Raw genomic sequence first — 23,927 nt, 5'->3', positions numbered from 1 at the left:
TCTGTGTGACACATTTGCACCAGCCAAGTACAGACATCCTGGTTGGGAATAGATAAAGGTCATTCAAATTGATCTCCAAATTATTTTTTAAAGATTAGATCTCTTAAATATTTTTTAAATTACATTACTGTATACATGTGTATGTGCACATACACGCACACACATGTCATGGCACACATGTGGAGGGCAGGTGCCAGTTCTCTCCTTCTACCACGTGGGTTTCAGTGATCCAACTCAGAACGCCGGGCTTGCTACTTTACATACTAGGCCATCCTGCCAGCTCCAAATTACATTACTGTATACTGTATAGATGTCCAAATTCTTTAAGACACTAAACATGTGTAATCTTTAGTTTACATACAGGTGGGAAAAAGAATCAGTGTGACTGCTTCAGGTCCCTTCCTCCCAGTGGGACAGAATAATGCTTTCTCCTTCCACTTCTGTCACTGACTGGACTTGGTGACAGAATCAGAGAATGTTTTCATTGAGGAGGGAAAAATTTCAAGGCCCAGTTCTCAATTAAAATATCCTGAGAATATTTTTAGGTGTTTGTGTACGTTGTATGATTGAGACCCAGGAGACAACTAAATATTTTATACATCATAAAAATTGTAAGGAGCTGGGTATGTCCACTATAATCCCAGCCTAAGCAGGAAGACCCTAAGTTTAAGACCAGCCTGGGCTACACAGAGAGTCCCCCAAAACCCACAGTAACCATTTAACCAACGGTCCAGACTGCAAGCTCCCCTCACCTGTGCTCTGCAGGAGAAGCACATGCTCGAAGGACAAACACTGTTAGTAAAGCTGTGAGCAGCGGTTAATAGGCCCCTGGAACCACCATTAACAACACTTCTGCAGACAGACCATGCGTGGGTGCAGGAGGCGCCCTGTACCTTCAGTTCCTTAAGGCCCTGCATGTATCTCCCTTCTACATCCTGTATCTGGTCCTTCAGGTCATAGATGTCCTGCAGGACATAGGAAGGAACCATTGCACAGATATATCTCAAAACTTAGAGGAATCAGATGAAAACACAACTTAGTTCAACTAAAACTAGAGAAATCCAAATGTAAAGCTACAACCTGCCACCCCCGCCCCCAAACCACTACAAGAGGCAAATCCTTCAAATGACAGTAGAACTGGGAAAATCAGTCTAGTATCAGTACTTTCTTGGTATTAGAAAACAGAAGCAGGGATATAAACATTTTTTTAAATGTATAGTAAATCTAACATTTTTAAAATACACTTTTTAAAGTTTATAAGTCACAAATATTTTTATAGGGCTTCACTTAAACAACATAGTAAATTAATCTGAAGCAAATTTATTCTCCATGAATAAGTTTAAAAAAAAACAACACACAGTATAAGAACTAAGTCACTCTTAAATCACTTAGTTACTGAGCTCATTAAATTGGGAGAAGGAGAAGAAAGTTACACAATGAAAAGCATCTCCAGTGAGAGATTCTATTGTGAGGATACCTTCAGGTGATGAGAAGAGCAATGCTCCAAATGTTTCCATAAATTATTTTCTTAAAAAAAAAATAGACCACAATTTAAATGGAAAATATTCTTTCTTGTGTCTAAACTCATCCTGTAAAGTGAAGGTGGGCGCTAGCCGCAGCCGTGGACTGCTGGGGACCATCTTGCCCTGGGCTCTCCCTGCCCATCGCACTCCCTCCTAATAGCTCTGCTTGTCTTGTACTCATCAGTCTATTCAACAGACATTTGGCCCATCAGGAATCAGCACTACCACCCAAAACTTCACCTCTTCCTCAGAGGCTAGTCTTTCAAGGGAAAGAAACTACACAAATGCCAAGAACTATATAAGAGCTATCTAAGTCTAAGACAGGGAGGGCTTGTCTTGGTGTCCTCTGTCCCATGAGAATGCAGCCTGTGCCCCCAGCATTTACATATGGTCAACAGTAAGAGCTCAAAGAACTCAACATCTTCCAAGGCATGCTGCACTGCCCTGATCAACTCTCCTCCCTGCCACTGTTGTAGAGCTCCTCATTCTACGCTGCCCTGTGATGTCAGAAGCCAGGCGCCTGCCCCAGTCCATGATCCCCTCCTCTGCTACCCTCCAGGAAACAGCACTCTCCTCCTGCCTCAGACACTGCCATCAGCTCTTCTCTGCTCTCCCTCAGCTCTCGGCCTCCCTTCCACCTGCTCAAGCAACCCACAGAAATGTAAGCAACCTCACTTTTACAAAAAGAAAAGGCAAGAGAGCAAAAGGCTAATATCTGTTTCATATTCCACCTCTTGACTTAGGTGCCCATCTTAATCCTAGGGTGGCAAATTCCCTTCATCACCAATTTCTTACATTTTCTCCCCTGAAAGTTTTCATTTGCCCACTTTATCCTCGCTGTTCAAGCCCTGGGTTATGTTCTCCCTGTACATAACTGTGGATAGAGTTACTTTTAAGAATGCAATCAGCCAGGTGTGGTGACACACACCTTTAATCCCAGCACTCGGGAGGCAGAGGCAGGCAGATTGCTGTGAGTTCAAGGTCAGCCTGGTCTTCTACAAAGCTAATCTAGGACAGCCAAGGCTACAGGGAAATCCTGTCTCGAAAAGCAAAAAGCAAAACAAAACAAAAGAATGCAATCAAATAATACTGCAAATCATCCTATCCCAAACAGCACAGTTGTGATGTGTGCCCGGCATCTCAGCACCAACACACACACACTCCCACCCTCCTGCTTTCCTTCACCAGCAACTCCTTCTTCCTTATGACCTCACCTTCCACAAGTCATCTGACCAATAAAAAAACCTTTAAGTTCTCTGACTTTGTTCAACAGACTCTCCCCCAGGGACCATGCTTTATTTTTAATACTGCCCTCAAGACTTAGCTATGAGCTTGCTTCTCTGAAAAGCCTTTGCTATCTCTTTTCCCAGTCTCACACAATGCCTTTCTAAACTAATTTATTCTGTTCTTGATATCATTAGCTGGCTCAACTGGCTCAAATCAGTTTGTCTTTTTAATGGACAGTGATTTCCTGAAGACATATGACTGGCTGTCTACATGTCCACTGCCAAGTGAAAAGTGGAGTGAGTGAATGAGTGAGTGAATGAATGCAATTTGTCTCACAAGTCTTGATCCATTCCTCGGATAACAGATTCAGCAAATAAGACAGCTAAAATAATTTTTTGGTACATTTGCATCTCCCAAATAAAAAGGTTAATAAAGATGACAACTCAACTAATGGATCAAGTAAACTTTCCACTAGCTCAGGTACTTCTGTTATTTAAATATTATACTTTTATTACCATGAAATACTGAGAACTGTACTCAAGTAGCTAGCTGATATGGCAATGGCTCAAAAGGCTAATAATTCCTTCACATAGTCTGTTGTTCTTTGTAAATCCAAATATTTTCCACTTAAAACACGGCAAGGTCATTCTTACAGAATTACTTACAGAATTACTTTCACACAGATACTATAACTGGGATTTTTGAGCTGTGATAACCATGTCTTTACAGAAGCCCTATTTTTTTTTTTTTTCCTCCCTAAGTCACATGAAGTGTTAAAAGCTCCACGAACTACAAAGAAACCAAAGCTGCTTTTCACAAGCAGACGACCTGTGGCTTACCCGCAGCTCACTTAGCGAAGTATCTGGGTCTAGTAAGCTGCTGGTGTCCCCACTGCCCCGCCTGGATGAGTTTCCACTTAGAGGCGTTGTTGCTGAGGCAGAATTTCGAGATGAAGGCTGGAAAAGAGAGAATATAACACTTGTGAGTTGTTTCGTTAAAACCCTTTGCTGTGAAGACTAAGCCTGGGGCAGGAGCCTCAGAAGAACATTCTAACAATGTAGCTAGGAGGTCACCAAGTGCAGTCCACTTTGGCAGTTTAGATTGGTGTGGGGAGAGGAGGCATACCTTATATCATTTTATCATCTCAAACACCTTACCAGAATCCAGAGTGCAAAGCTGGGAATAATTTTTATAAAAGCTTTGTATTCTGGGCTCACCTTTGCTACGTTCAGCCACTACTGGGTGAGCTGTCAAGCTAACAGTTGTTCAGAACTGTGTAATAGTGCCTAATTAGCACCCCCCCCCACACACACACACCTTAGTGCCTAACACTGCTTAAGCAGCTCATCTCTGCTAAGAGCAAGAACATCGCACACAGCTATGAATTTAGACTGCTCTCTCCAAAGTCACACTTGACTAATAAACAACAGAGACTTGTGGTACCTAGGATACTTGTCAAAACCATGTGAAAGCATGTGAGATGTAGTTAATGAGGATGAAATGCACATCAGACTTCAAGGGCCACTGCAGAGAGCAGAGTGGACAAGGTGCAACACAGGCATTTTGGTGGAGTGTGGTGGTATACCACTGTAAGCCCAGCATTAGGCTGAGGCAGGTGGTTAAGGTCAGCCCAGGATCCATACTAAGCCCCTGACTCAAACGTCACAAGACAAAACATTTACGTTGATTCCATGTTGAAATGTGTTGCTGTTTGGGTTGAATATTATTTAAATTAATTTTGCTTTTTCTAGAGTACAGCTAAAAAATTTTTTTTTAATTCCATGGGCTTTTAGTTCTGCTTTGCATTATAAAATTTAATATAGCACATCATTTCCCTGTCTTCTTCAAAATATGTTTAGAAGCTGGGCATGGTGGCGCATGCCTTTAACCCCAGCACTCAGGAGGCAGAGGCAGGTGGATCACTGTGAACTCAAGACCAGCCTGGTCTACAGAGTGTGTTCCAGGGTAGCCAGGGCTACACAGAAAAACCTTGTCTTGAAAAACCAAACCAAAACAACAACAAAAATGTTTAGAAAAAAAGAACCTTTACTACAGAGGCACTCCTCTACAACAGAGTTGTCCAACTTTCCATATAGAAGTGATTTATATACAAGGAAAAAAACCCAGAACTATGAGTTTGAGTTTGTTGGTGCATTCCTAGAGACTTCATTTTCTTGTTCAATGGCTTCTAAGTCTCAGGTTTTAGAGACAAGGAATCAAAGGGATAGCCAAGAGCTTTAGGGATGACATCACTAAAATCAAGCACAGGCTTCTCTCTTCCCAGGGCTTTCACATGACCTAAGGCTGAAGGAATTTTGAGGGGTCAAGGACAGGAAACAGACGAAGAACAGCTCTGCCAGCCAATTGTGCTAAACAGAATGGAAGAGTCACAGGAAGCACAGGGCTGATCTTGAGAACTTCATCCCATCAAGAATTTTATACTCACTCTTGTGTAATTTTCAGCATACTGTTTGTCAGATTTTTCATCCAACTAGAAAAGAAAAGAAAAATCAAGATGATGCTCAGCATTGTTGAGTTTTATTTAGTAGGGAAGAACCAACCCCAATGGCGTTTTCTAAGTTCCACAATGTGTGGAACTAAAAACAAATACATTAAAACAAAAGCAAAAGTTATGACAAAATGTTAAGAACCTTTAGTTCCTACCCTAAGACAGGCAGAGAGCAAACAGTTTTTGATTGTTTAGACAGATTTTCCTTTTCATGGTACTTAAAATACATAAAAGAAAATTACATACAAACCTCAATATGAGTATTACAAATGTCAATACAAAAATATTTTAAACATTATTAAAACACATAATAAATGTATAAAACTATTTAATGTCAAAAGTAGGTTACTTAAACATTTTTTCTTTACATAGCAAACTCCAACCATACAAAAAGGCCGGCTCTGCCAAGGACAATCTATCCAAGTCCCTCCCAATGTTCACAACAATGTCACAGATACATCCTCCACCTACTTTCCCCCCTTACCGAACGAACCTTTTGAGGTTTGAGACTTTACTTTTCTTCATAGCATTTCTTGTTCCCCAATACTGTGACACTGACCCATTTGTTTGCTGTCTGATCTCTGTCATGCAAGCCTCTGTCTACATGTCCTCTCTGTACTGGCAGGACAGGGTAGAAGGGCTCAGAGCCCATTGCTCTGTGCTAACAGGCTGCCCTTGTAGGAACTTCACAGTGGCAGGTCATCTCGACCTGTGACATACCACAGTCAGACTAACTTGTCTTCTGCTGCTAAAGCCTCAGTCTCTCCGGCCTCCCAAACCTGCTGCAAGAAGGAAGGTTCCTTAAAGAGCTATTCTGAAATTCTAGCTGTAGCTAAGGGGGAAAGTTTTAGAGGTGGGAAAGTTAGCTGGAGGTGGAGCAATTACTAAAGGTCCCAGGCAGATCTGAAGGTGTCTCATGACCTACAGCATTCACAGTTGCTTGCATATACTAGTTATCCATACTTAAAAAGTGACATGGGAACTTTAAAAGAAAATAAAATATTCCCAGTCCTGAGATCAGCCTCCCAGGCCAGTCTAGAAAGGGAATTTGAAAACTTTCTTCAGTTAATCACTAAAATTGTAAAGCATCATCATTTCTGCCTTTGCTCAGAAGACTTTAACCCAACCTCCTCACATTTGAAAGGTTTTAATACACCTTTTATTACCCAGTTACCATGTTGAACAAAGACCTTTTATTCAGTACTCTCTCAATGATACAACTGCTGGGTTTTGATGTTTAACTTTTTGGCTACTTCTTGCTGTTACACTTTCAAAAGGAAACCATTTTAATTTATTTGGATTATTTAAAAATAACACAAAACGTTTTACAATAAGCAAGCAATGACAGCTGGAGTTTTAATATTGCCACTCTCTGCTCTAAATGGGGAAGAATCCCTCTCAACTGCACTGGCAAAAGGCACTGCCCAACAGTTATTATCATTCAGAGTAAAAAGTGTTATCTTCATAAGCTGCCTTATTTTTATACGTATTTTCTAATTCCTTTCTGCTAATAAGCTAATGAGAAAATAAGTATTTAAAATTAAAATAGTCTAGTCCACCTGAAGTCCTCTTCACGCCACCTTATACAAGTGACCCCCAAACTCACCTATTTGGGGACCATCACCTTGGAGTAGTCCTACACTTCAGAGGCTGCATTACTGAAGCGGCCACATCACTGATTCTACAGTGCTTGCCGTGTTCTGACAGATCCCACCTGTCACAAGTCAACCCAATCATGTGCCAAACCTTAGGAATCATTAGGCCAGCATAAAGCAGCTACGTCACAGCCTCGCTGTTGTGGCTGCAGTGACGTGGCCAGAGACTCCTTCGGTCTCACGTCTGAGTCTGAGGCTTACATTGTAAAGCTCCAAGAATCCTTACAATGTATTGCACTGAGAAGCTAATGTCTACAACGATGTCTGAAAGAACCTGCCAGATCCCAAGAAGGCTTTTAAATTCAGTAACACTTAATCATGTTAAGCATACTCTAAATAAAGTGTTTACAATGTGGTTTGTTAAATATATTCATTGCATCACAATTATCCATTAACTTCTAATAAATATCCTTCATTTGAAATACTTGGGAAAACAAGTGTTTCAAATTTAGGATTTTTTTCTCAGTTGTGGAAATTATTTACACACACACACACACACACACACACACTGAGATATCTGGTATCTTAGGGATGGTACCCAAGTCTAAATATAGAATACATCTGTTATTTTATAGTTTATACACAAAAGTTAATCTTATATGTTATTTTTAATGTAACTGAAGTTTAACTATAGCCCAGGTTATATAGTACCACATTAGTACTCAAAAACTGTCAGATTTTAGAACATTATGAATTTTGGGGATTTTGTATTAAGAATATTCAACCTAATAAATGACTAGGTTATCTAAAAAATTTTTTAAAGTAAACACAGAAAGTGGATCTGATTCCATAATCATAGATGGGAAGTGAACAGTGGATTTAGTAATTTCCTGAAGTGAATCTGGCTAAGGACTTCTTTCAAAAAATAGGTAGCATGAATAAGAAGTCAGCACATTTATACTCGTTTGTTTTTATTTTCCTTTATTCTAACCTGAGCCACAGAGAAAGACAAGAGGTAATAATAGTACATGGATCCTGTAGTCTTGTAGAACAGGCTGACACCTTTTCCCAGCACCTCCTGGATCCAGGGTTATCATCCTGTGAGCATACAATTTACCTACAATATGGCAGCTAGAAAGATCTTTTAAAGACAGAGCTGGGGACAGGGAAAGACAGACCAATACAAATCCCCTTTTCATCTGCTTCAGTGAGATGAACTAAAGTATATGCCTTTTAAAATAGAGAGTTGCTTGTTTGAGCACATCATCAAAAGGTGAAAGTAATAGTATTTTATAGACACTTAAAAACAACAAAAGGCAATGGCTCATAAGCTATAAAGTAACAGAAATACTTGGAAAGCCCTGTTCTAGACAATCTTTTGCTTAAAGACTTATTTAGTTAGTAGAGGCAGGAAGAGACAGATTGTAAAGTTTTTCGTTTCTACATAATTACTAAAGCAAATTGCCAAGAACTAAATGTGGAGAGGACAAAGCCACCAATTCGGGTCTCATGAGTTGTGGAACTGGCAGAAAACAAGCTATGAAGAGAACAGGTATAGACGGTACATTCAATTATATCTAAGGGGAGTGGGGAGGATGGCCACTGAGCTCAGGATATGAGTCCAATGCTCAGGATTACTCAAAAGGAGAAGGACAACTCCTGCCAGCTGTCCTTTCACCTACACACGTGTCCATGCCACATGCTCAAACAGACACAATACACAAAATAAATTTAAGTGTTTTTAAGATTAAAGAGGTTACCAAGCAGGTTAATAAAATGGACAACATCTCAAAGAATAACCTGGAAACCAGCTTCTAATTTCCGATGTAGACAAAGTCCTTGGTGTAACCCACAGTAAGACAAGCCTGCTGTACTGCCAGATTTAAGAACCAGTAATGTGGAATAATTGGGACTGCAATTAAAATAATTAAAATTATTTTCTAGAATTAAAATAGTTCAGAAATAGCTACTTCGTACCATAAGTGAAGTGAAGTGAAGTGCTAATAAAAAACTATTTCTGCATTTCCAGCAAGAACTGCTATCTCTCATCCCCTCCAAAGTACTGGGCAATCAGAATAGGGCTTGTCTGTATGGTGCCAGCCAGGTGGGGGAGGGGCTGGAGAAATGAGCTCAGAAGGCAGGTCACACTGTACCTGAAGGGTGTGCACCCAGAGATGCCTCCACGGACAGTTTCCACACAGTCCCCACAGGTGGGGAAGCACTAGAAAGGGTGCCTCAGACCAACACCAGAGTCCACTTTAAAACAGGAAATCAGTGCCGTTTTACTAAGTAACATACTTTATTATTCAGCTTTTAAAGTCTAACTATCACTTTACAGATCTATGAAAAACAAGCTGGGGGGAGAGAGTAAGCCAGAAGCATCTGAATATGGGCCACGCATGAGGTGGTGTTTTGGGTGTTTTGTTTGTCTGTTTGTTTGGATTTTCAAGACAGGGTTTCTCTGTGTAGCCTTGGCTGTCCTGAATTCTCTTTGTAGACCAGGCTGGCCTTGAACTCACAGAGATCCACCTGCCTCTGCCTCCCTAGTGCTGGGATTAAAGGCGCGTGCCACCTCGTCCAGCCTGCACGAGGTGGTTAAGAGAGCTGATTTCCTTAGGAATGTTAAGTTAGGTATGCATATCAAACTGCTCACTAGGAAAAGACATGATGTGAATCGATTCAGAAAAAAATAGTGAAAAAACATCCCAAACAAAATTAGTATGATATTGGGAATAACTGAAGATGCTGATGAGTTCTGGGGAAGGAATGCCGCAAAGTAAGAAAAAAGTGTTTCTTTAAAGTACATTCTAACAAATATATTTCAAAGCAATTATGTTTCATATTAATATGCTCAAGCAAATATGTCTAAGGAGTTTAGTTAGATTCCTAATTTTAAAAATAGCTACTGCATAAGCTGTTAGTCACATGCTGGGGACAACACAATGACCCCATGCAACACACTCACGCTGCTCAAGTCTGAGATGCCGGCGACATCAACCTCAGAGACAACACTCCCCCTACGATTGCAGCGACTAAAGTAGTCAGCAGCAGAGACCTTCCAGCCAGAGAAAAGGAGACACTTTAAAAGTCAGAAACAAGAAAGAGACACGAGCTAACAGTGGGAAATTGTGCACATGTTTTAACTTGGTGTTTGATAAAGTATCATGAAATGCAATTAACCTATTTCAAAAATCAAGAGAAGAGTGACATCACAGCTCCCTGAAATAAGCTCTTTCTTCCATTTTAAGTGCAATTCTAAGCCCCAGAGACCATTTTCTGCCTGAGTTCATGACAAGCAAAGCTTGCACACTGTAGGCACTGGTGAGGACAGTGTTCCGGGCTACTGGGAAAGCTCTACTGTACTTTACAATATTATAATTCATTATGGCTATTTATTGGCTCTGGCAATACTCAATTTCCACAACAATTTTTCTTTTTCACATGTCATTATACCAGGAATTGTTGGACAAAGCAATGAGAAGACTGGCCTGGGAAATCCTGCCCCTCACTCTTCAGACAGGTGAGCCTGTCCTGTGAGAAGTCTCTGGAGGCTCTTCCAGGGTCACTCTCACATACCCACCCACGGTTCTCTGCCGCATTCACCTGCTCATTTCTTCATGCCTGAGCTATCTTCCTTTTGTGTTCCGGTCTTCACTAGTTTATCTCTATGTCTTTTCCTAGGAGATAAGCTCAGTAAAGCCAGAGCTCTGTTGACGTGTCACTCCTCACAGTGTCTCAAATATAGCAGTGCTCCATTATCACCTACCAAATGACTAGACCCCACTTATCGGTTATTCTTAAGCTCTTGTCCTTGCTTTAAAACTCCTCACTAAGAAGTGGATTCAGAAACCCACAGGGACAGACACTCTTAAAAGTATGAAGCCTGCAAAGACTAACAAGATCATCAATGATATCTTTATTCTTTAAAACAGTATTACAACTTAGATTTACATATACTAATATTTATTAGTACCCACTACCTTACAAGTTTGAAAAGCATCTTCCATAGTTACTCACTGAATATATATATATTAAGCCAACAACAAAGTGACAGCCACTCGCATCTCTACTGTCCGCATTGAAGCAAGCCCAGCAGCAACACTGTAAAGTCCCTACCCTGTCCATTGCACTGCTTCCAAGGTACTTTCAGGTGTTGTGACTTTTATTTCTCCTTCAGTCATAAGTGTGAGCATTACATGCTGCCTGAGGGACCCCAGCTGCTGTAATTGGATGGACTGATCTCACATCAACATGCTGCTCCCTTCTCTAATAGGACTGTGGGTTTTCAATCATCTACATTCACTAGTTTGCACTAAACGGTCTACTCCTTTCTGGAAGGAAGCATACATAGCTTCACAGGCCTCTGTACTCTAGCTCCAAGCTGACCCACCATCCTCTATAATTCCCACGTCAGTTCCTTAGAGAGAACAAATGTCACTCTGCAAAATTTCCAGTTTCTGATTAATTAGGTGGACTGTGAGCTGTCAACAGCTGATGAGGGCCACAGTCTTAAGATCTAGACAAGCACTGGCTCAACGCTCATGCAGGCAGCAACGCTCTGGATCCCAGGTGCAAGTGTGGCTCTGGTTAGAGAGGCTCATTTTGGAAAATAAGCAGATAAATAGGTATGCAAAAAGAAACAACAAATAAAGCAAAAGGTTTTCAACAAATGATTTGTACATAAAACGTGAATCTATGACTCATTCTCAAGATCATATTACAAAGCAACTTGTTCACTAAAGCTGTATTTAAGGAAAATGTTCGCTTTGTCAAATGCAAATTTTACTCTGCAGTAAATTTCACATAATCACACACTGCTGTCACTGTAAAAGCGGTATTTGTTCGCATGCAGCCCATGCTCACCACACTCTCCCTTCGCCCACGACTGGCACGATCAGAAGACACAATGCTCGCGGTGTCATCATCGAAGGACTACAGAAAGTGAAAAGGATTCAGTTTCTCTATGGGTCCTGCAGACTATATATAAACACACGGGGCCTTTCAGGAGGCCACTCTGCATGAACACTACAATTGGCGTAAGCCACTGTGCGTCATTAAGAGATAAGCTGCTATAAGGCACAATGAACTATCATTGAAAATCAAGTTACTTCCCAAAAGCACCAAGAATAAAGATAAACTCCATTTTTTACTTAGATTTTACACTGGTGAGGGGATGAGTAAAGTAGACAAGGGCAGCTGGGGAAGTCACGCTTCTTTAGACTTGTAGATCTGTGTGGTCCCTTGAGAGGTCAATAAATACACTTATGATTTCATTTGGAAAAGAAAAAACAATGATGTTTTACAATGAAATAACATATGTCAAAGAGGTTCCTACCAGCAAAGCCCCACGGCAGTGGCTCGCATTTCCAGGCACTCATCCCTACATAACTAGTGGAGATTGCACTGCTTTCCCCTTCAAGGGGCCGTGTTCTTCCACTCCACTAGCAGAGCTCATCTTTGGTACAAGTAGCTTATCTCCATTCTGATGTCACTGGGGTGCCATTCTGACATCACTATGGTAGGAATTCTGAACCCAAATTGCAAATGAAATAGGAGCTATCCAGCTCACAAGGACAAGGATCTACACTGATGTGTTTTTGAAAGTACATTATCAAAAATGTTTTTGCAGGGGGCTACTACATTTGGCATATTAAAAATGTTACCATGTCTAAAAACTGCCCAGTAGAATTTGAGTATACAGTGGGTTAAGAGTAAACATCCTTCTTTTGTGAAAAAGCCCTTGTGCCCTAAACACACCCATGAGTTTTTATTAGTACAAGGGTGACATCTCTGAGAACTGCCACTCAAGATGAGCAGAACTACAAACATAAATATAAAAGAAAGCCCACAGAACTCATCTTTTCCCTGCTACAATATAATCTTAATGATTATTAATTTCTCCAGCTTGGGATAATTTGTAAGGATAAAAAGATAGTATACCTAATCATTTGCTTGGGAATGTAAATTAGTACCATCTTTTTAGTTGTCAATGTGGTCATACATAGCAAAATTAAAATGCATATGCTCTGAGCATGGTGGCACACGCCTTTAATCCCAGCATTCAGGAAGCAGAGGCAGATGGATCTCTGTTAGTCTGAGGCCAGCCTGGTTTACACAGTGACCCCCAGACCCTGCAGAAGTACAGTGATGTAATTCTTAAGGAGTAGGAGGGGGGCTCAGCAGTGAAGATCACTCGCTGTTCTTGCAAGGGACCTGGGTTTGGTTCTCAGCAGCTACATGGTAGCTCACAATTTCCTGTAAATGAATTTCCAGAGGATACAATATCCTCTTCCAGCCCCCACAGGCACAGGCATACACATGGTACACACAGGTAGATGCAGGCAAAACATTTATACACAGAAAACAAAAATAAGTCTTTTTTAAACAATGCGTATGCTCTTAAACTCCTGATGCACAATTTGTCTTGCAGATACACTCATGTAAGTATACTATGTGCTTGTGCACGTGTGCACGCATAACTCATGTGTACACAGATCATCTAAATGACCATCAACAGAAAAATAATTTTAAAAATGAGTATCTATGCATTTATAGAATAGTACACTGACACTGAAAAGATTTGATGATATGAAACTAAACGAGGTAATAATTGAAAAGGGGACATAGCATAATTGTTAAAAAATGATAATGGTAAAAAAGGCTGCTACAGATCTGTATGCACTGACATAGAAGGATACATTAAGAAAATGGAGGAGTCACATATACTGGAAAGGAAGCCACTTGTGGTCAAAATGAAAATCACTCATACACGTTCAAAATATCTCTGAAAGTGTGTATGTGAGCAGGTCTCATGTTACTCTGCATGTGATCAGGTCCCATGTTATTCTGCATGGGAGCAGGTCCCATGATAATCTGCATGTGATCAGGTCCCATGTTACTTCAGACTTTCCTTTACTAACTTTACTTACTTATATAAGCTGTAAAATAAATTTTAATGTTCCAGAAAGAGCAGGTCGTTGTATGTAACAAGTTTTAAGAGTTGGTTTGTGGGCTGGAGAGGTGGCTCAGAGGTTAAGAGCACTGGCTGCTGTTCCAGAGGTCATAAGTTCAATTCCCAGCAACCACATGTGCCTCATAGCCATCCATAATGAGATCTACTGCCCTCTTCTGGCAGGCAGGCACACATGCAGGCAGATTGTTGTATATATAATAAATAAAATTTTAAAAAGAGAGAGAGTGAGTTGGTTTGTTTTACTTCTCCCACTTTAAAGACAGAAGGGCTAGTAAGCAAAGGAAATGGCGATGCAGGAACATATACAGGAAAATCCCAGAGCAGCACACCTACAGGAATTATCAATACTTGAAAGGCAGAATATATCTCACAAATGATAATACAAACATTTTAAGGCTGCCCAATGGCCTCAGTTCCAGACTCAGTTAAGAAATTACTTGGAGGGCTGGAGAGATGGCTCAGAGGCTAAGAGTGCCGCCTGTTCTTCCAGAGGTCCTGAGTTCAATTCCCAGCAACCACATAGTGGCTCACAACCATCTATAATGAGAGTTGATGCCCTCTTCTGCAGATAAAGAGCTCACATGCAATAAATAAAATAAATAAATCTTAAAAAAAAAAAAAAGAAAGAAAGAAAAAAGAAAAGAAAAGAAATTACTTGGAGCCAGGCGCACACTTGTAATCCCAGCACTCGGGAGGCAGAGGCAGGCGGATCTCTGTGAGTTCGAGGCCAGCCTGGTCTACAAAGCGAGTCCAGGACAGCCAGGGCTACACAGAGAAACCCTGTCTGGGAGTGGGGGAGGAATTACTTGGGTCCACACAGAAACAGTCAATTAGCACATATTAGCAGTTGCTTTTTATAGACTTAGGAGCACATAACCCATGCACAAGACAGTGAAGCACACCACTCTATTCTAAAGTGTGAGTGCAAAGCAACTAAACATTCCTACGGCATGCAGAGAAACCAGACTGCTCACCACAGGACTGCTCCGGGAGGAACTGGCTCTGGATGAGTAGTAACTGTAGTCAGATGGCTATAAAGTTTCCAAGAAGAAAGGCTTTACAACAATGGCCAGCTCGGTTTCTCTGCTGGGAATACAGTGACCCCACTCTTAACTTCTAATGCCCAAGGTGAAAATAGCTGCTTTTTTCCTTGGTCTGATACTCCACCTCACACCCACCCTCAAAAGAGGAGGGGAAGCCTGTCATATGTTAGTTAACTCAGAATCCCAGTAGTCACCATCTCACGGCTGGCTAAATGAATGGGTCACAGCTTGTAGTACAGGGCCAGACTAAATGTTGGGGGATGGTAATACTAAATGACTTTTGTCCCTTCCTGCATCTCCCCTTTCCCCATTTAGACTTACAGTTCGAGAGCCATAAGGATTATACAATCCACCATCATACAATGATGCCTGAAGAACAAAAGAATATTACTTATCTATTGAGCACTGGAGTTATTTTGAAGTATTTTGATTATTTTGGCAGTTCATAATTCAAAAAATGCTTACAGTATGGTGTGTTATAATCTCTTACAGTTCACTGTACCAGTTTCATTACAATTTCAACATTATACTTGGTTTGTTGTTGTTGTTGTTGTTTTTTAATTAATTTATTTATTATGCATACAATGTCCTGCCTGTCTGTGTGCGTGCCTGCCAGAAGAGGACTCCAGATCTCATTACAGATGGTTATGAGCCACCATGTGGTTGCTGGAAATTGAACTCAGGACTTCAGGTAGAGAAGACAGTGTTCTTACCTCTGAGCCATCTCTCCAGGTCCAATATACTTGGTTTAAAAAAAAACAAAAACAAAAACAAAAAAACACTACATGGGCTGGAGAGATGGCTCATGGTTAAGAGCACTGCCTGCTCTTCCAGGGGTCCTGAGTTCAATTCCCAGCAACCACATGGTGGTTCACAACCACCTGTAATGTGATCTGATGCCCTCTTCTGGCCTACAAGTGTACAGGCAGGCACAACACTGTATACATAATAATAAATAAATCTTTAAAAAAAAAACTACAGTATTTTCTTTCACCATCATCTTATAACACGAGGAAGCTAACATTAATTCATTTATTCTCTTAAACAAGCAAACAGCAGGGAAGTAAACAGGTGTAAGCATTCCTGAGGTTCCAGTCTTCCGAAACTGGCCACAGAACAACAACCAGAAGCACCTACAACTGGCAAGTCACACAAAGCTACTGGTTATGCTTTTAATTCAGCTTGCTTAATAGACTTGATTGCCATAGCCTAGGGTCTCAATTGTACCAAAGAAAACTATGTAAGTGTAGTAAGACCCAGGTGAGTCTATCTCCCTGCAGGGAACAATTCTAAACACACACAGGTTTTGTATCCTAAGCACAAGTAGCGTACACTGCAGGGCACATGGCAGAAAGGCTACACAGCTCAGCAGCGCCCGACAGTGGCCCTGCCATAGCACACACACTGGATGAAGGAAATACAAACCAGACTGGTACTTCTCAGCAGACCAGAATTTGCAGTAGGGGAGGCCTATGGGAAAAGTGCACTAATTAAACCTGAAGAATGGCATGGGTGGCTGAGACGGCAACATGCTTCTTGCAAAGTACTAACCCTGTTCTGACTCTTGGATGTCCCCAGCGGCTCACTGCACAGGGAAGAAGACTGTAAGAGAGGCATAGTAACAGAAATAAACAAAGACAAAAAGGCAGGAGAAGGTACCTCACCATCACACAAGCAGAAGACTTTAAGTTTATGATTTTTGAGTATATAACGCATTAGCCAGCCCCAAGTGCTTAAAGTAGTATAAAAACACATTAAATGAAAACTAAAGTCAGTAGAAACTTTCTGAATGTTGTTAAGGGTAAGAAAGAAAATCACTCTAGCAGTTGTCCATCAATATGTCTACAATCTTTTCATATTAGAAAATTATTGACAGGATGTGAGTCAGGGACCCAGCAAGGCACTGAGGCAAAGAGCGCCACGCCACTGGGCGTGTGTCAAATGGTGGTCTCGGAGCTCCGGTGTCACCAGGAGCTCTGGGACACTGTAAATGCTTTTGTGGCAGACTCCCAGTGGGCTTTGCCAGGTTATAGGGGATTCAAGTAAGCAAGTCCTTAGTCACTGTTTTCACTACTTTTTCCAAATAGATCTGAAAGCCTCTTCTTCAAAACACACCATGAGTATTGCATGCTTTTTAGCCAGATAGACCGCATCAGTCACAGAGTTCATGCACTAAAAGCATTTTTTATAAAAACGTTGCATCTCTTTCCCTGCTGTCAACTAAGACACAATGTTCAGTTCTTTTCACTAAACCTAGACAAATAAGAATAGTGAAATCATGTGTGCAGGCAGCTTTTTAAGTTGATAGAGTGCTCCCGGTGCTTTTTAAGTTGATAGAGTGCTCCCGGTGCTTGGAATCAAATCCTGAGCCCTGCATGTGCTAATGAATTGCTCCATCATATAGATTAGCTCCCATTCCTGCATGCTTTTAAATGTACTGGGTTTCACACATTAAAGTATGCTTTAAATGTTAAGTGTCTTTTTAAAAAAGTAAAAGAGCCACCTAGCTGGCTGTGGTGATACTGGCCTGCAACCTGGGCAAACAGGTAGCTGGTGCAGAATGACCAGGCCGTGGCTACAGAGACACACCTCATCTCAAAAGCAAAACAAGCAAAAACCCCAAAACAGACAATAAAGAAAACCAAGATTCTAACAGTACATTAATATGCTAACAAATAATAACAGCCCTCTCTTGTCCTATATGTAGCTTATATTTTCACGTATAAAATTTTTAAAGTGTACCTGTCAGTGATCATACTGATGCCTAGAACTTATTTCCAACTGAATCAAAAAACTGGGTAGAAGCTGGTCATGGTGACCCCATCTTACTGCCAACAGCTAGGAGGCTATGGCAGACTGGACTACAGACATAGCGATGCTCTGCCTCAAAGGCATGGCATGATCGACGAGGTAATAGACAATAGTTATGTGACTAAGGAGATAAACTATATAATCTAAGTAGTGAGAATATAATGTTCACTGTACAAATTCTTCTGTTTGAGATTTTCATTACAAACACGGTGATTTAACAGTTCTCCCTAAAGATACACTCACGGAGAATTATATGAATCGGTTACCAAAGCAGCATATCCAAACCATTCACAGATTAGTTCCAGATAGTCAAAACGCAAACGGGGGATTAGAGATGTGTTAAGGGTGGGTAAGATAAATGAGACCAAAGAACTTCAGACAGACCCGGAAGCAGTAGGTAGAGGCAGGTTTGCTATGTCTAAGGCTGCTATAGCTTCTCTGGTCAAAGTAGAGGCCACTCTGCAAAAGGCAAACATTAGCACAGTTTTCTTAGGTTACATGTTTTTGATGCAACCACAACCAAGATAAATTCTGAGCACACAGGCAACATCTGACACTGCCGAGGTTCTTTCTTTCCCCGCACAGCGCCTTGAGAGCAATAGCTCACAGCAAAGAAAGGCCAAGTAACAGCGGCTTCAAATCTCTTCAAGAGGACAAGCATTAAAGGTCAGCTACTTCAAGCAAAGTCATTACTAATTATTACTACTTTAAAAACCAGATAATACACCCTCAGATAAAAATGAAAGGCCGATAACTGTGTTACTCTCATTCTGCATTTAAGAATAACCCTGAAACACCTAGGGCAATTGAATAATTACCACTTTTATAAATTACTAGCTTAGAAAAACCCCTTGTCAAATCTCGCTCTTGCTAGAGGTTAAGCACACGCATGCAACCCCTGCTTAGAACTGTCCTTCTCTGCTGCTGACACCACACCACACTGCACCACAGGCCCTGCTACTGCCCCACCCGACCGCTCTTGGCGCTGCCTTCTGCCATCATTGCTGCTCACACCTTCACCCAGGCAGTACACCCCAGCCAGTGCCCATACCCCAAGGCCTCTCAATAACCTGCTTTCCGGGTATGCTCTTTCTCCCTCTTCCCTCTTCCCTCCTGGCTAAATCCTTCCAATGCTCACATGGGAACCCAGAATTGGCAGGAAGCTAGAGATTGCGTTTCTGCTGATGGCACAGTGAGAAAGAAGTGTTCCGAGCACCCCAATTCTGTAGCATTTGCTCTCCAAAGAAATGTTTGGTCAGGTGACTGGAATGGAAAGTCTATTCGTTCTGCAGTGTGAACTGCAGGTGAAAGGATTTGAGAGTTCTCACATGGGAACGCTCTATTAGACGTTTCACTGTTTCTACCAGTAGAACAGAGTGAACCCCAATTGTAATTTGGTGCTGCCCATATTACCACAACTGGATCAAACCTCTGAAGCAGAACTAACCAGTGGGTCCTTATGAGAACTAGAAGACCGCTTCTTCATCCCGTGGGTGTGACTGTAAGAATGGCTCTGGAAGTAAATATTGAAAGTTAACTTTAATAATCACATAGTAAAATTTTAAGAGTGAAATTCATTATAAAAATGATAGCAAAGTATGTATGGAACAGAGGAGTGCACATGCAACCTACCTCCTGTCTGTTAGCGACAGACCCACTGAATTTGGAAGGCTAAGATATGTGGCTTCGAGCACGTCACCCTCTCTACATCTCCTCGTGCCTACTATCTAAGCTGGTGTCTCACCAGCTAAAGGAAACCTATTACGACACAGAATCAGACGAATGTCTGTGGGGACCCTCACTGTACACCACGCTTGGGTCTCATCCCCTATTTCCTTGTCTTTAGAAAGCTGTAGGTAACAAGAGTCTACTTTCCTTTAGCCATCTTATCTAAAAGCAAAATCAGTACTGTAAAAAAAAAAAAATTAAAAGGACAATTCATTACTGAAGACAACATTCTTTTGGATTTAATTTGTGTATATATGCCATATGTGTGCAAATGTCAAAAGGGCATGGATCCCCAGAACTGGGTTATAGGTGGTTGAGAGCTAGCCATTATGGATGCTCAAAATTGAACTCAGGTCCCGTGGAAGAACAGTAAATGCTCTTAACCCTTAAGTCGCCTCTCCAGACCTCAAACAGTACTCTTAGACCAAGTTAGCAGACCCATGGTATACACTACTCAGAAGAGAAATACCTAAAATGTATGTACTCAGGCTTACACAAAGTACTTTGAAAGATGATTAGATAAAAACATCACTTCTCTCAGGGGGACAAAGGACAGTACTGTTACCAGCAGACAATAAACTCAACCTAGGTGGCGAAAAGTGCAGCTGCAAGGACCTAGAAACAGGAAAGGGCAACAGGCTGCCCTAGGAAACCAACTCACACAAGGTTAGATCCTTAAGACTAAGGATAAACTTACTTTCTTATTGGGAATAGTCTTTTATACTTTATTTGAAGTGAAAACTATGTCATCTAGACTTGGGCAATCTGCCAACATAATAGTAACCCAAAGAAAACAAGCCAGTATGACTTCCTTACCTAATCCAACATGTCAAGCCAAAATGCTTAGGCATCTACAGCTGCCACCCATCACGGCTGGATGTTTTATTTAGTATCCTGCCAGCTATGACACATAAAATGAAGAACAGGTCTATGCTATTGTAGCTCAGGGTGTATCAAAACACTGTCACAGTAGCTGGAGAGATGGCTCAGAGAATAAAGATGCTTGCTGCCAAGCCTGACACTGGATGAATGGAGTTCAATCTTTGGGACCCACATGGCAGGAGAGAACCAGCTCCAACAAGCTGTCCTCTGACCTCCACGTGTGTGCCATGTGACACATATACATAGGCAAATTAAACATGACGTTAAAAAGTAAACAATCCAGTCTTCCTGTGCTGCAAGTAAGCACAGGGGGCCTGCTCCTTTTTAGAGGACAAACGGAAATACAACAGAGCTTAGTACATTAAATGTCTGATCCATTTTGAGGCATTTTTGCTTGTTTTGTTCTATTCTGTTCTGTTCTGTGGTATTGGGAAGCAAACCTACAGCTTTGCAGTGCTAAAGACATACTTTACCACTGAACCATGGGTACCAGACTATGCCACAACTGCAAAAACAATGGGTTTGTTTTATTACACCCTTCTCCCCAAATGATCATAACAAAACCATGAAAGTTAGCAACAATTCTATAATTAGTAATAACTGGTGTTTAGAAAGTAAAACCTCACACATAACACAAAGTCATGCACTACATACTAATGACGAAAGCCTTGATGATCTGTCCTTGAGGGTATCATACTGCAATTCAGAAAAGTAGGAAAGTTGGTTGAACCACCAAAGTCAGGAGCATAAGGAAAAAGGCAACATGTGTCATTATTAAACTCAAAACAGTACCACTTCAAAAGCAAAAGATTATTAAATGCAAAAGCTATTATGTTTGGATATAACATTTACTTTTTTAGTAGAAATTATTGCTGCACTGTATGTTTAATTAAAACAGGTGATAGGCACCTGTATCCCTAGCTAGTCTGGAGTTTGAGACAGAATGTCACCCTAAACATCCAAAAGATGGTACTCCCACTCCCCCCGCCCCCCGCTTGACTTCACTGGAGCTAGAACTTAGAGCCTTACACATGCTGTGCGTGCACTTTACCCTGAGACACACCTCAGCTTCTGTTTTCCTTTCAAATAACAAAATTCAGAATTAGTAACGGTAGGAGATTCAACCTTAGGCTATTAAAGAACAATACAGCCTAGGGAAGGCATTAATGTAAAGATGAACCATTCTGAAGTCAAAGATGCTTTCCTCCTCATCTCTGTGACTGCTACCGCTGTTGCCACCATTTAAAAGGCCGAAAAAGCAAGGAGGAGCACACAGCTAAGCCAGCTTGCAAAGGGTAATCTAGGAGTCAAAGCAGGGGCATGCCCTTAAGCATTCTTAGAGACATACACCTAAATATCTGATTTCTTCAAGAAAATTCTCAACAAAATGAGAAACTTGGCCAAACAAAATGTGGAGCGCACAGTCAATAAGCAAATGATATTAGATAATTAAAAAAGTGTACAATATTAGTAAGGCCAGAAAGTGCACATTTCCATGTAGCGCCCTAATATGAACATAATGTTTGAAAAACTAAGAAAATGAATGGGAAACAGCTACATGGATTTAGTCTTCTAATGATGTTTCTTCAGCATTCTAGCTTAAAAGTTTTTAAACAAGCTTACCCAAAGGTAAGCGTATATAACATTTAAAGTACTGTTTTGCAAAAATATCTTTCTTTTACATTCTTACAATGAGCTGAGGCTTTAGGTGACATTATTCAAAGTAATGTTTTCTTAAGTTTAAGTTGATTCCCTCTTGAAATTAATTCAGTGAGTTTAACTAGCAGTTAAACCATGAAAAACAGGAGGAAAAGTATCACAGGGTGCTGTGCACAGAAAGTTAATGTCATTTCCTGAGCCTAGGCATGATGGCACATGCCTATAATCCCAAGACTCAGCAATGAAGCTGAGGCAGCAGGAAACTGAGTTCAAGGCCAGCCCTTGGTGAGTCCTCATCTCAAAACATAAAAACAAGTATCTATTATATATACATATAGATAGATACATAAGTTTTATATGTAATTTTCTAAAATTTGTTTCAGTAATACATACAGAGAACTAGAAATCTGTATATAGACTAAATAATAAAATATTTCTTGTAGAAATAATATTATAAAGCTTAAAATATCCTAACAGATGAAAATATGCAATCTAACTTTAATACGATTTTGAAATACTAGTTAAAATACAACAAAGTTTGTCTATTTGTATGTATATGTATAGATAGTCATTTAGAGCATATACGGCAGAAACCTCATAAACATATTTCATTTAATATAAGGCTGTGGTACAATTTTAACACTGGTATAAATTCACTGAAAATGTAAGTGACATTGCTCTAAAAATCAAGTCCTTTCACTGTAAAAGTTTCATTTCTTTCTTTTCCCAATTAAAATATTTCTTTTATTAAAACAAACAAACCCATGACTAAAACATACAGTTCTTTCAATCAGGGAAAGCCCTGATTGAAAACTGCCTAGATCAAGCCCTGTGGGAATACAGTGGGGAAATGGAAGGGGAGGGGTGTTATCTCACTGACTGATGTGGGAGGACCCAGCCCAGTGTAGGCCACACCATCCAATGCATAGGCTTTATAAACACTAGCTAATCATGTGTCTGTAAGCAAGTAGCATTCCTCCATAGTTTTGTTCCAAGTTGTTGCTTGAGTTTCTGCTCTGACTTCTTTCAGTGATGAACTGTGACCTGGAAGTGTGAGCCACAGAAACCCTCTCCTCCCCTAAGATGCTTCTGTCAGAGTATTTTATCACTGTAACAGAAAGGAAACTAGGACAGTATTTAAAATGGGGGGGGGGAGGGTACATTCTCAGAGAAACTTGCTTTAATGTTCACACTGGGGAAAAAAAGTAGAAACTCTCATGTCTTATTAGTCTACTCCTTTTGTTTCTATGTCCAGAATACTGGAAATCAACAGTAAATGCATAAAAATCTACGACTACACATTTCAGAATTACACACCATCATGTCTCTCCTTTTGGGTGTACTGGCTCTGCTCCAGTGTGTCCCAGTAATATCCTTCGATGAACTCTTCAGTGTAGTATTAAATGACAAAAGACAAGTTAAAAGAATAATTTAAAAAACAATTATTTCTTTTTTTAATTAATTCTTTTATATATATATTTATATTATTACATATATATAATAAATTACATACAGCAAGAAGAACCACGAGACAATCAGGAATTACATAAATGTTACATAAATGTTTGGCTATTTGTATTTGGCAGCCTTGAAGAAAACATCTTTCCTATCTTGGTGAGTCTAAAATTCTGACTGTAAATCAACATCTGTCATATCTCATCTCTATCAACTTAAAACATTTATCTAGACCTAAAAACATCTTAACCCCCAAACAACTAAGCTTAATTGTAAAACTAAATGATCTGGTCTTTGACCCCATCAGAGACTTGAGAAAGAATAAAATTAATTATCCAAGTAAACAGGAAGTGCAGGTTGGCAGCTTCCAACATGAAAGAAATGAGACAGTTTGCTGCCTAAACAGTCACCCAAAACTCTCTATAACATTGGGGCATCATCTTCAGCCTTCAGGCTCAGTATATCTGACAGACATATTTGTGAGGCAGGAACTATTGAGGACTTGCTTACCCTGTCTTGGCA

The 23,927-nt window shown here is 40.5% G+C and overlaps 1 protein-coding gene across 23 annotated transcripts in view; it reads right to left on the bottom strand.

The window, feature by feature from the left end:
• Lrrfip2 (LRR binding FLII interacting protein 2) overlaps nt 1–23,927 on the bottom strand; it is a 106,503-nt gene that overhangs the window by 28,023 nt on the left and 54,553 nt on the right. For 6 of the 23 annotated variants that reach the window (XM_051140079.1, XM_051140083.1, XM_051140081.1 and 3 more), the window contains 13 exons: nt 23,268–23,336; nt 20,946–20,987; nt 19,129–19,194; nt 18,066–18,140; nt 16,422–16,472; nt 16,296–16,340; nt 15,192–15,239; nt 14,802–14,858; nt 11,718–11,786; nt 9,820–9,909; nt 5,197–5,241; nt 3,590–3,706; nt 894–965 (listed from right to left, as the gene is read on the bottom strand). In XM_051140079.1, coding sequence (XP_050996036.1) covers nt 894–965; nt 3,590–3,706; nt 5,197–5,241; nt 9,820–9,909; nt 11,718–11,786; nt 14,802–14,858; nt 15,192–15,239; nt 16,296–16,340; nt 16,422–16,472; nt 18,066–18,140; nt 19,129–19,194; nt 20,946–20,987; nt 23,268–23,336 — 846 coding nt within the window. The remainder of the gene's footprint in view (nt 1–893; nt 966–3,589; nt 3,707–5,196; nt 5,242–9,819; nt 9,910–11,717; nt 11,787–14,801; nt 14,859–15,191; nt 15,240–16,295; nt 16,341–16,421; nt 16,473–18,065; nt 18,141–19,128; nt 19,195–20,945; nt 20,988–23,267; nt 23,337–23,927) is intronic. The other 17 variants (XM_051140091.1, XM_051140094.1, XM_051140095.1 and 14 more) reach the window with 7 other exon arrangements.

Source organism: Acomys russatus, chromosome 32 (genome assembly GCF_903995435.1).
Source record: "Acomys russatus chromosome 32, mAcoRus1.1, whole genome shotgun sequence".
Lineage (NCBI taxonomy): Eukaryota > Metazoa > Chordata > Mammalia > Rodentia > Muridae > Acomys > Acomys russatus.
This window is presented reverse-complemented; position numbering and strand designations above follow the sequence as displayed.